This window comes from Bradysia coprophila (assembly GCF_014529535.1).
Source record: "Bradysia coprophila strain Holo2 chromosome IV unlocalized genomic scaffold, BU_Bcop_v1 contig_106, whole genome shotgun sequence".
NCBI classification, from domain to species: domain Eukaryota; kingdom Metazoa; phylum Arthropoda; class Insecta; order Diptera; family Sciaridae; genus Bradysia; species Bradysia coprophila.
This window is the reverse complement of record NW_023503372.1, coordinates 2,792,117-2,803,674: the sequence shown is the minus strand read 5'-3', so window position 1 is coordinate 2,803,674 and position 11,558 is coordinate 2,792,117. Positions and strand designations below refer to the sequence as shown.

The 11,558-nt window shown below is 36.2% G+C and overlaps 2 protein-coding genes across 2 annotated transcripts; both read left to right on the top strand.

Moving 5' to 3' along the window:
- The first annotated feature begins 3,959 nt into the window (after positions 1-3,959).
- Positions 3,960-5,094, top strand: LOC119070637 (lipase member H-like). Its single transcript, XM_037175067.1, has 5 exons — positions 3,960-4,201; positions 4,271-4,431; positions 4,503-4,687; positions 4,768-4,903; positions 4,965-5,094. Exons 1-5 carry the CDS (start codon positions 4,040-4,042, stop codon positions 5,020-5,022), a joined length of 702 nt encoding a protein of 233 aa, XP_037030962.1. The 5' UTR covers positions 3,960-4,039; the 3' UTR covers positions 5,023-5,094.
- A 1,810-nt stretch (positions 5,095-6,904) lies between these two features.
- Positions 6,905-8,586, top strand: LOC119070634 (lipase member H-B-like). Its single transcript, XM_037175064.1, has 7 exons — positions 6,905-7,102; positions 7,165-7,246; positions 7,323-7,572; positions 7,638-7,798; positions 7,852-8,036; positions 8,230-8,365; positions 8,428-8,586. Exons 1-7 carry the CDS (start codon positions 7,072-7,074, stop codon positions 8,483-8,485), a joined length of 903 nt encoding a protein of 300 aa, XP_037030959.1. The 5' UTR covers positions 6,905-7,071; the 3' UTR covers positions 8,486-8,586.
- Positions 8,587-11,558: the final 2,972 nt, after the last annotated feature.

The window sequence follows — 11,558 nt, the reverse complement described above, 5'->3', positions numbered from 1 at the left end:
CAAGTGTGGATTTGAAATAACGAAAAAGTAAAACTACACACACGAATTCAATGTTGCAACTGATAACATATTTTCAGTATATGCAAAAAATATACTCAACGAATTGCATTTGCCGACCAGAAGCACGTAAAGTTATTTTACTAGCTTCATGTCACGAAAACACTTGAAAGCACGCGCGGAAAGTTATTCGAAATTATTAATTTCTTGGTCAACATTTTCTGTTTCGAGGAAACAGAAAAATGTCCAAGAACCGAAAACCAATGAAAGGACAAACCAGATCGGGTCTGTCAATACAAACCGGAGGAAATAGCGATTTCATATTAAAAAAAAAATCACCTCTGATAATCGAGTCTTTTACTATATTATCAAAGATTATCAACTATCAAAGTTTATCAACTATCAAAGTTTATCTATTATCAATGTGTATCGAGTATAATCGTATAAGTTTGACAACTGCCACCTGGAAGAAAATGATATTATCTATAATCATGGGTGTGCGTTAGCACAGCGCCCGTAACACAAGTCCTTTTACTAGAAAAAATTTCGAGAAATTTTTTTTTTGTCGTAGACTGCAGAACCATATATTGTTTAATTTTTTAATTTTAAAAATTTTTTTAATTTTTTTTAATTTTTAATTTTTTTTACAGTGAACGACATCTCAAATGTCTCACTGTCAAATTTTTCTGAGAATTTTATTGTGTCATTGCAAATTCACAATGACATTCTCTGAAAAAAATGACAGTGAGACATTTGAGATGTCGTTCACTGTAGTTTTTAATTTTTTTTAATTTTTTTTAAATTTTTTTACAAATTTTGTAATTTTTTTTAATTTTTGTAAAAATTTTTACATTTTTGAAATTTTGTTAATTTTTTCAAATTTTTCAAATTTTTTTATGAAAAGCATTTTAAAGGAAAATGAGATAATCATCGAGATTTTTATGGATTCATTTTTTTAGGTATTCATGAGTACTTTTGTAATTAATAAAGTGAGCAACGGTTATTGCTTTTTGGGAAAAAGTATGCGCGAAATTTCGCGGTTTTCGCGTTTTCGGATGGAAGATACAGAGGATATAAATTGCGACCAAATAACATAATAGAAAATCATACCAAACTTCCAAAACAACTGATATCGCTGTAGGTGATGCATTCTGCGCATGTACGCAGAAATTGTCAAAGAAAAATTTTGTGTCACAAGTGGCAGATGTTGAAGAAAGTATTGTTAAGAAAATTGTTAACATAGGGAAAAATACGTCCTTAAAGATTGTACAAATGAAAAATTAGGTAAAATTTTTCTTCTAGCATTTTTTGGCCTAATTTTTGCTTTGACAATTTTTGCGTACAAGCGCAGAATGCGTCACCTACAGCGATATCAGTTGTTTTGGAAGTATGCCCAGGGACTTGCGTCACTTTTACTCTTTGAGTGTTTTTGACTGATATAAAGTTCAATGTTTGTCTGTTTGTTGGTTTGTTTGTTTGTCTCTCTATAGGAGCCCAGACGGAAAGTCCTAAAAACTTCAAACTTGGCATACCGACTAATGAGGAAAAGTTAGGAAGAACTCACGATTTTTTTTTCACTTTTATGCGTTATTTGACGCACGAATTTTTTTCCGATTTACGTCGTGATGCGTTTCTCAAAGTGGAAACATTTTTTTTAACGCGTGAAAATTTTCAACTAGTGAAATTTTTGTTGAAAATTTATTTTTGACGCGTGAAAATATTTTGTGCACCGGATAACTGAAATACGACATATTTTGCCATGATTATTTGTTATGAAATGTCAGGTATTCCCGAACGGTCCACTATTTTGAACTCTCCTAGGGGGTCTATATTTAGAACCGCAATCAACTGTAATTAACTGAAATATTTTTAAAGGACTGTATTACCGTTTACCGGTTAAATTTGAAATAATGTACATACAACGCTTCGTATATCTATCAATTAACGATTCCTCCAAACCTCGCTCAATTTCACACATTTACTTGTGAAAGCCGTACTTCTCATGATTCTTCGCCTGCGCCTCGGATAAACAGAAATTACTATTCCATGCTTGCTGGTCGAAAACTGTTGTTATTAGTTATTATCGAATTTCATGAACGTTTTCGACAACCGCGCCATATTATAACACACGTAACTGTTGCGAGACTGTTGCACCGGTTTTTTTTTAAACAATAGTTTAAAAAAAAAATTACAAATGTTTTAATTGTGCGACCACGATGTAGATAAGAACCAATAAAATAATCTAAATTTATTTTTATTTTTCTGCAATTAAAGAACGCTCCATACATTTAATAAAGGCAGGGTTTTATTTATACTGAGTATATCGAGTATATCGCGTATATTCTGAGTATATACAGTATAACGAGTATATCGAGTATAAGTCGCATGTGTTTGACAACTGCCACATTTAGAAAAATGAAATTTTTTACGCTATGGATTTCGATCGAACAACATGTCAGTCTGTAGCTTGTGATCTGAGGAGTCTGGCAAGGTAATTAGTTTTTCAATAGGACCAATATTGGCTTAAAAAAAAAAATAAAAAAAAATTGTGTATGGAGCGGAGGAAACAGCAATTTCATATAAACAGACTCACCTCTCAATGATTTTCATTGAAAGGTGAGTTTTTTTATATGAAATAGCTATTTCCTCCGGTTTGTATGGACAGACCATACCTGGTTTGTACTTTCACTGCCTTTGTGAGGTCAGCTTATTATTATTTTAAGAAATAATTACCAAAAAATTGCCTGCTTAAAGTTAAACTTCAAACAATAACTATTGGCAGAAACTCTTGTTATCTTCTTCAAATATAATAAATAGTCATCTATACAGCAAGGGATAAAAAGTTGGCAAATTCCAGTTTTCGTATAAATTTTGAAGGCGAAATCGAGGCAGTCGAAATTTAATAAAATTCGAATAAAATTGTTTAGCTTGAGGAATGATATTGTCGAGCTAAACAATCGATTGTTACCGACCGGCAGCACAGAAACGAATGACGATTTCTACCACTTCCTCATTATTATGCGAATGAAATTATTCGAATTCGAATAAAAGATAGATAGAACTGATACATACAGAAAATGCTCTCAATTAACACCTCTTGTGTTGTGAGAGAATTATATTCATAAAAGCTCGGAAACACACCAACACTAAAAATAGATTTCAACTATAATAGAGGGTCAAGAAGAATCTCAAGGTATACGAATTCATACATAAAATTAAATTCAGTTGGTGCTTCCTGTAACCAGAAACTATTCATTTTGTGCAAAACACCGTTTTCGGTCCTTGGTCATTTTTTGCGTCCTCGAAATATAGAAATTGAACAGAGCAAGAAAACAATGATTTCGCATAGCTTTCGGCGTGTGCTTTCAAGGGTTTTTGTGACATGGAGCTCGTAAAAAAAACTTAATTATTTGTTTTGTAATCAAAAAAATATGTTATCAGTTGCAACATACAATTAAATTAAAATTAAATGTAGTTTGGTGTTTTGGCTGAATGTAAAAGTACGTTTCAGTGAATGCAATCGTTCCACATTCGAAAGTAGGCAGTTTTCAAAAACGAAATATTTTGGGCAATACATTACGAATCATGTATTATTCTACATTCGTTTTATTAATTGGTATTTCACAAACACTATAGAGAAGACATGGTAGCGTCATATTCAAGCCCAAGTGGGCAGGAAGTTTTTAGGTGCCGATTAGCATCAGCGCCACCATGTCATCTCATCACTTGAGTGTAACTCTATGGCCACCAAGTGATAAATGTTGGAATTTAATTTGATAAAAAAGGACAAAACTTACGAAAATTTTCTTTTGATATGCAGTGGGCATATTTGGACTTAATGTTAATGGCGCGGCCAATGAAGGAGATAGTTTTAGTTCTAAAATCAGATTCTACCAAGGGTAACCATCATCTGTTTCAATCTTCTTCGCATTAGTTTTCGTTTCGTTTCCGTAGACCAACAGTGCGCGATTTCGTCACATTCGACTTAACGGCAGCGGAAAATGTTGTCGACGATCCTCATTTCAAATTTGTACGCAGAAATATGATTTTCATCCATGGTTGGCGACGATCGCCTGATTCACCAAACATTCAAACTCTACTAAATGCTTACCTTGTCAACGGCTCATTCAACATTTTGGCATTGGATTGGAGCGAAACAGCGTCGGGCATTTTCTTAGACCAAGTCGCTCATAAAATTGAACCAGTAAATGAATGAATCGGAAGCTAGGGCTTTATACTGCCATACTAATAGTGACTCGTATTTAAAACACAGCTGGGCATAGCAGTTGCATTATTCATTGAACGATGGAATTTGCAAAAAGGAATTCCGTTCTCATCAATGCATCTTGTGGGTCACTCGCTGGGTGCTCATTTGGCTGGATCTGCAGGAAAGAATATAAAAGAGTGGTCGGGTCAAACGAAGTACATCGAAAGGTACTAGAGGCTCGTGCTATCTAATTGAGGAACAATAAACCGTCCTTCTATCATTTTTCCCCGTTGCGAAGAATAACTGGACTCGACCCTGCCTCTACAGCAGATGATTTCTTGCAGTGGCGTTATGCCAGATTTGTTGATATTATTCATACTGACGCTAACGGCGCCGGGACAAATAAAAATACTGGGCACGTCGATTTCTGGCCAAACAATGGTGTTGCAGTTCAACCGGGATGTCCACCGATACTATTTCAACGTAGGTGAAAAAAATTGCCTGCCATGGGGGTCTAAGTTCTTCATTTTTTTCGTTTTTGAATTCGTGGTTAACGAATTCAGCTAGGTGCAGTCATCGAAGGTCAATTGTACTTTATGCTGAAAGTGTACAGAGGGCATACCGTAGTGCTAATTTCTTATCAACGAATAAGGACAATGCTAGCGATGTTATTGAAATGGGCCTGAATTGTCCCACAAAGTAAGTATTTTGTTGAACTTTTTCAAGCATGAGAGAAACACCATTTTTGGACTCATTTTAGTGCTCGGGGTGTGTATTCACTGTCAACTAACGGACACAGCTGGTATTCGCAATCATAATTGGAGGATACAGGCAAAATCAAATTTGTATTTTGACCTGACGTTAAACGTGTATTTTGATTAAACCGTAGCTGTGTAGCTCTTTGGTTATTTACATCAAAAAAATGTAAATGTTAAATTGAACTAGATGACTAAAATGTTTCGGTTTGACATTTTTCATTGAGTAAGGGACCATTCATAAAGTGCGCACGTGGTGTGCGGCTATTTTTTGACCCCTCCCCCCCCTTTCGCACGCGTTTTTCCATATAAAAAGTCCCAATTTTAGACACCCCCTCCCCCTTAAGTGCGTGCGCACTATTTGAAGGGCCCCTAACCATTTGAGCCCTTTTTGAAGAGCTGAATCCGAGCGCCTTTCGATATCTCAAGGTATCATTATCATTTTAAGTAGGTGAAGCTTAAAGGGACTGCTATTATCCAGAACAAGAAAATCGACATCTGTAGCAATACAAGGTAAGTAACACAAAGTCGTTCGAATTGCTATTTCTTCCTTGTAACATTTTATAAATGCATGAGGCTTGATGAGGTCTTTCGAATTGTATAGCTACATTCAGTCGCTATCTGTTGTGGAGAATACAGTCGACGAGATTGTATCTGTACAAATTCTTTACCCAAAAAAATCTCCGCAAAATTCGAGTTTTATCGATGTTGATCACTCAACTGTAACTTTCTCAATGTTATTGTTTAACCTTTCACAGGAGGCAGATCTATTACTTCATTTGGTCAAAGTATTTTTAAGAGACTGATTATAAAGCCTTTACTTCATTTTTTAGCATTATTTTAACCATACAAGACATGGATATTGAAGGTGTTAGTGTTGAGTGTTGACTAACGGACTACGCTCACAACAGAAATTTACTGCATTCATTCATTCATTCACTTCAGAAAGCTTCTATACATCGAATTAATATTGACTCTGACTCTGATATAGCTGAGTGTCAATTCCTGGGTCAACCTATGAATATGGTCAATAAATCCTGGTTTATAATACACATCTGCCTATGGTAGTTTCCTTCCTGAGTGGAGGTTCCCCTCGCGTCTATTTCAGTTGAATTTATTCGAAAATAAAAGAGTCTCAAAAAGAAAAGCCTTTCCTAAACCCAACGGGATAGGTAGATTATTATTATTTACGTTTATTGCTGCTGGCTAACATCGTTCTTGTTTCCATGGAAAGAAGCAGGGCCTATTTTGTAAATTTATTTCACGAATTTCACGAAATTTCACGAATTTCACGAAATTTCACGAATTTCATTAAATTTCACGAATTTCATTAAATTTCACGAATTTCATTAAATTTCACGAATTTCATTAAATTTCACGAATTTCATTAAATTTCACGAATTTCATTAAATTTCAGGAAATTTCACTAAAATTTCACGAAAAATAGGCACTGGAAAGAAGTGTTATTGTTAGAACTGCCATCTATAGACCTATACTGGAGTCTCATATCGATTAATTAGTTGTTCGTTGAATCAAAGGAAGCACCAGACAATTATTTATCGTTCATTACCACGATATTGAACACTTCACACATATCACTTCACTAGTCACCACTCATCGAATCAAAATGAAAGCGATGAAGCTCGTGTCGTATTGACACACGATTAAATGAAATCAAACAAGACAAAGATGCTAGCAGGTCTCGAGAATTTACGGGTCAACCAATTCAGGCTCGATAAAATTTGTTGATTTTCACCTCTACTGAATGATTTGCTTGTGAGATTTGGACGAGTAGTTACCGAACATTTTCTTCAAAGTCAATCCCTCCCTCATATGTAGCAAAAATTGCCTTCGTGTCTGATAAGTACCTAAAACTTCCAGCAACGGATTCCGACGAATTTTCTGTTAGAGAAAGATAACGTGTCTTCAAACAATAAATATTTTATCAATCGAATATTGTATTCACTGTAAAATGATTGAACAGGTGTAATTTTGCATTCCAATATTGCCAAATTCAATATATATAATCCAATCACCCTTTAACATTTGAGTTCATTAAAAATCCACACTCAGAGGAAGACGGTTTTAAAGTAATCAAACACATCACTAGTCATGTGTTCTTCCTTATTTGTTTTATTAATTGGTATTTTGCAATTCGTCTCGAATACGTGTGAAAGTTGCATTGCTAATTATTTCGATTCACAGGTGCCCTAATATTTGCACTAAATTTCGATGTCGTGGCGAGTCAAGGAAATACTTTCAATTCCACAATTAGATTCTACCGAGGGTGAGCAAATGCAACAATCTTATTCGCTGTGGTTTTTGTGTCCCATGTTTATATTGACCTGACGGAATTCTCTTAGACCGACAGTGTCCGACTTCGTTTCATTCAACTTAACAACAGCGGAAAATGTTGCCGATGATCCGCATTTCAATGTATTACGCAAAAGTGTTATTTTCTTTCATGGTTGGCAACAATCACCTGACTCACCAGCTAGTCAAATTCTATTAAATGCTTACTTAGCCAATGGCACCTTCAACATTTTGGCATTGGATTGGAGATTAGCAGCGTCGAGTGTTTTCTTAGATTTGGTCGTTCAGAGAGTGGAACCTGTAAATGATTGATTTGAAAGCTTGGCCTTTATACTGCGACTAACTGTCTACTATTTTAAACACAGCTAGGCATAGCGGTTGCATTATTCATTGACCGATGGAATTCGCAAAAAGGAGTTCCGTTCTCGACCATGCATCTTGTAGGTCACTCGCTAGGTGCTCATTTGGCTGGATCGGCAGGAAAATATACACGAGGATGGTCGGGCCAAACGAAGTCCATCGAGAGGTACTTATTATTTGATCTCATCCGATCTTTTAACAATTTTATCTCTTGCGAAGAATAACCGGACTGGACCCTGCCTTTGTAGCTGCTGATTTCTTGCATTGGTCGTTTGCCAATTTTGTCGACATTATTCATACTGACGCTAACGGATCAGGGACAAATCGGAATACTGGACATGTAGATTTCTGGCCAAACAATGGAGTTGCAGTTCAACCGGGATGTCCGTCGGTCGTAATTGATCGTAAGTGAAATAAATTTGATTTTTGGTCCTAAAAGATCGAGGTGAAATGTATATGTCCTGCAAGCGTGAGGCCTTCAGAATTAGTTAACAGAAATATTTGTTAACATCGCTACACGGATTCACTATTGATATTATTTCCGGTTGGCCTTACGAATCTTAAGTTAAGATCTTACGCTTTTTTTAACGATTTCAGCTATATGCAGTCATATGAGAGCAATTCTACTCTATGCTGAAAGTGTGGAGAGGGCATATCGTGCTGGCAATTTCTTATCAACGAATAACGCTAATGCAAACATTGTTATTGAAATGGGTCTAAACTCTCCCAAAAAGTAAGTTTGTTGATTTTTTCTTGTCGAACATGAGGGTAACACAATTTTTGTGTTCGTTTTAGTGCACAGGGTGTGTATACATTGTACACTAACGGAGCCAGGTGGTTTTCGCAATCATAATTGGAGATTCTCAGCGACCTTATTGACGTGAAATTCGTTTTTTATTGAAATTATTTTAAAGTTAAACGTACAATTTGATTAATCTAAAATCCATTACATAACTTGTAATAAAAATGAAGTCACGTTTTCGTTTGTTTATTGACCTCGGCTTGGCCTCAGATCAACGATTCATACGAAAACTCTACTTTTGAACTCTTTACCCCTTGTCATTCTAAATAACCATTGTTACGGTAACATTACATGCTTGCAAGTGATTTTTCCGCTATGTCAGATGGAAAGTTTGCAATTTACATGGATTTTACATGGACCCTTAGAACAGGACTTGACTGGCTGCCAAAAGGCACACCAGGCGATGTGTACAAAATATTTTATATGTCTCTGTGTGGCAAGACTAACATTATGCGTCAGCTCGGACAGGGAGTTTGGGTTTACCTTTGCATCAGGCGCGCCGACTTCCTATGGGCGAATTGGGCAGATGCCCCATACGACTTCATGTCGCATACGGTTTTTTTATTTCTTTTGTTTACCAAAATTTTGCCCCATACGACCAAAATAGAACTCTGCGCGCCTGCTTTGCATCTCTTCTTTTTCTTCTTTTTCAGCCTGTTTCTGTCCACTGCTGGACGTAGGCCTCCCCAATAATTTGTATTCCGAACGATTAGTTGCCAATTTGCGCCTGCAATTCTCTTTATACCATTATTCCACCTCTCTGTTGGTCTACCTCTAGGTCGTGTTTTAGGTGATTTCCAGTTCATGATATTTTTGGTCCGACGTTCGTCCGTCCTTCTTGCTATATGTCCCGCCCAGCTCCACTTTAAAGGTGCTATTCTTTCCATGACATCAACGACTTTTGTTTGTTGTCGAATCCATTGATTTGTCATTCTATCTCTGAGCGTAATTCCAAGCACACTTCTTTCCATGGCTCTTTGTGCCATTCTTAATTTATTTTCGGAAGCTTTTGTTAACGTTAACGTTTCCGCTCCATATGTGAGCACAGAAAGGACACACGTATCGAACACATTACGTTTCAGACTATTGTTCATTTTGTTTTTGAAAATTAGCCTGAGTTTTCCGAACGCTGCCCATGCAAGACCAATCCTACGTTTTATTTCTGCAGTTTGGTTGTCTAGAACCAACTTCAATTTGTAACCTAGGTTACTGTCAACTCGTTCAATGACAGTATCACCGATTTTAATGTCTCTATCGTCGTCAATGTTTGTCATGATTTTCGTTTTCGACAAATTCATCTTGAGGCCGACTTTGTTTGACTCCTCATTCAGCTGTTGCAACATAATTTGCGCCTGATCTAGATCAGCTACCATCAGGGAAATGTCATCTGCGAAACGGAGATTACTCAGGTACTCTCCATTTATGTTGATACCCATTTCACTCCAGTCTAATTTCCTAAAAATACTTTCCAGAATCGATGTGAATAACTTAGGTGATATGGTGTCACCCTGTCGTACACCTCTGCCAATTCTGAATTTTTCCGTGCTTTTATCCTTTGCATCAACACATAAAAAATGATATGCACCTGTGTCTAAATGTTTATTTTGACAAGTTACCCGCCCCTTCGGCTTAGAAGCACAGTCACCAACTCGTCAAATTAAACATTTGGACACAGGTGCATAATATAACATACCCTGCAAATATCAAAGCAAATATTTAGTCACATTCCAAACCAAGTCTCCCTCTTGTAGACAACAATAAAGAATTCTCTCAACCAAGTCGTGACAATATTAATAAAAAATTGTTCCTCATCGTAGTTGTAATTTCCAATGAAAGTGTACTCTATTTATTTATTTATTTATCGTATGGCGTTAAATACAGCTTTAAAATAACAAAAACTAAGCAAAAAAGTTTAAAAAAAAATCTAAATCAAAAACACTACAGATTTATGTCCAGAGTTGTTAACCATTCAACAGCTGTAAGATGTAACCACTCAATTCCTCCATTAAATTTCCTTAACGGATTCTCGTTCACAATGTGATTGAATTGCTCCACATTGTTGAATTCACCATGTTCCATTTGAACAAAAAATGGGCACAATTTCCATGACCGGTTCAACCGAGTCCAGGTTTTGCGGGGGATTTCGAATCCGGACTATCGAATTGTTGGGTCTAAAATAACCTCGTTGTTCTGTTTTTTGCCAAATTATTCCCTGATAGTGTACTCTATAGGTATGGTCTAATGCAGTGCCGGACTGGCCCTATGGGCGTTCGGGCGATTACCGAAGGGCCTTTTGATTTTTGTATGGATAAATGGCAACGAAAGGCCTTTTCAAAAATGTCTTCATACAACGCCCGAAAGGTATTTTTGAGCCAGTCTGGCACTGGTCTAATGTTAAAATTTGTGTGGAGGAAATAGCCATTTCATATAAACAAACTGACCTGAGTTTGTTTATATGAAATCGCTATTTCCTCAGGTTTTGATGGACAGACAGACCATACCTGGTTTGTACGTTCATTGGTAATTTTAATATTTCTTACTCATTTCTCACTTATTCAAAAGAATTTTTTTGTGTCTGGCATCCAAATTAAGTTGCTTATAGATGCTGTTCGCGGTTCGTATTCAAGAATGAGAATTTATGGTGGTTATATCCATCCATTTTGCCCGCGATAGTTTTTATATATGGTTGTGTAACTCTCTATATAAGACTGAAGAGACAAAACAAAATTGAAAAAAAAATAACTTTACCGTTGTCATAAATCAATGCGATTAATGTGATTGGGTCCGTTTTCTAACGTAGCTAACGTAAAAAAAACATCAGCATATAGAAAAGACAGTCGGTAATCATGTTTATTTTTTACATTTCCGAATTTGAATTCTTGTAATTGCACAATGTGAACAGAAAGTAAAGATTTCCTTTAAATCAAGTAGATGAATCTCGATAGCGATAATGCCAGCTGAAGAATTGGTTGCAAAAGGAGAGTTGGCTTCTATCAGTGTTAAAATTTAGTAAAATGTATAATTTATCTTTCATAGTTGAATTAACGCACTGTTAACGCACTAGGGCAACGTACGCACTTTTTGGTTCGTACGGGACTAGCGTACGGGTGTCCACTGGTTTTGG

Coding starts and splice junctions, on each gene's coding strand:
- LOC119070637 (XM_037175067.1), top strand. CDS start 4,040: ATGATTTTCATCCATGGTTGGCGACGATCGCCTGATTCACCAAACATT. Junction 4,432..4,502: donor CAAACGAAGTACATCGAAAG/GTACTAGAGGCT, acceptor CCCGTTGCGAAG/AATAACTGGACTCGACCCTG. Junction 4,904..4,964: donor GGCCTGAATTGTCCCACAAA/GTAAGTATTTTG, acceptor GACTCATTTTAG/TGCTCGGGGTGTGTATTCAC.
- LOC119070634 (XM_037175064.1), top strand. CDS start 7,072: ATGTGTTCTTCCTTATTTGTTTTATTAATTG. Junction 7,103..7,164: donor CTTATTTGTTTTATTAATTG/GTATTTTGCAAT, acceptor TTCGATTCACAG/GTGCCCTAATATTTGCACTA. Junction 7,247..7,322: donor ACAATTAGATTCTACCGAGG/GTGAGCAAATGC, acceptor GAATTCTCTTAG/ACCGACAGTGTCCGACTTCG.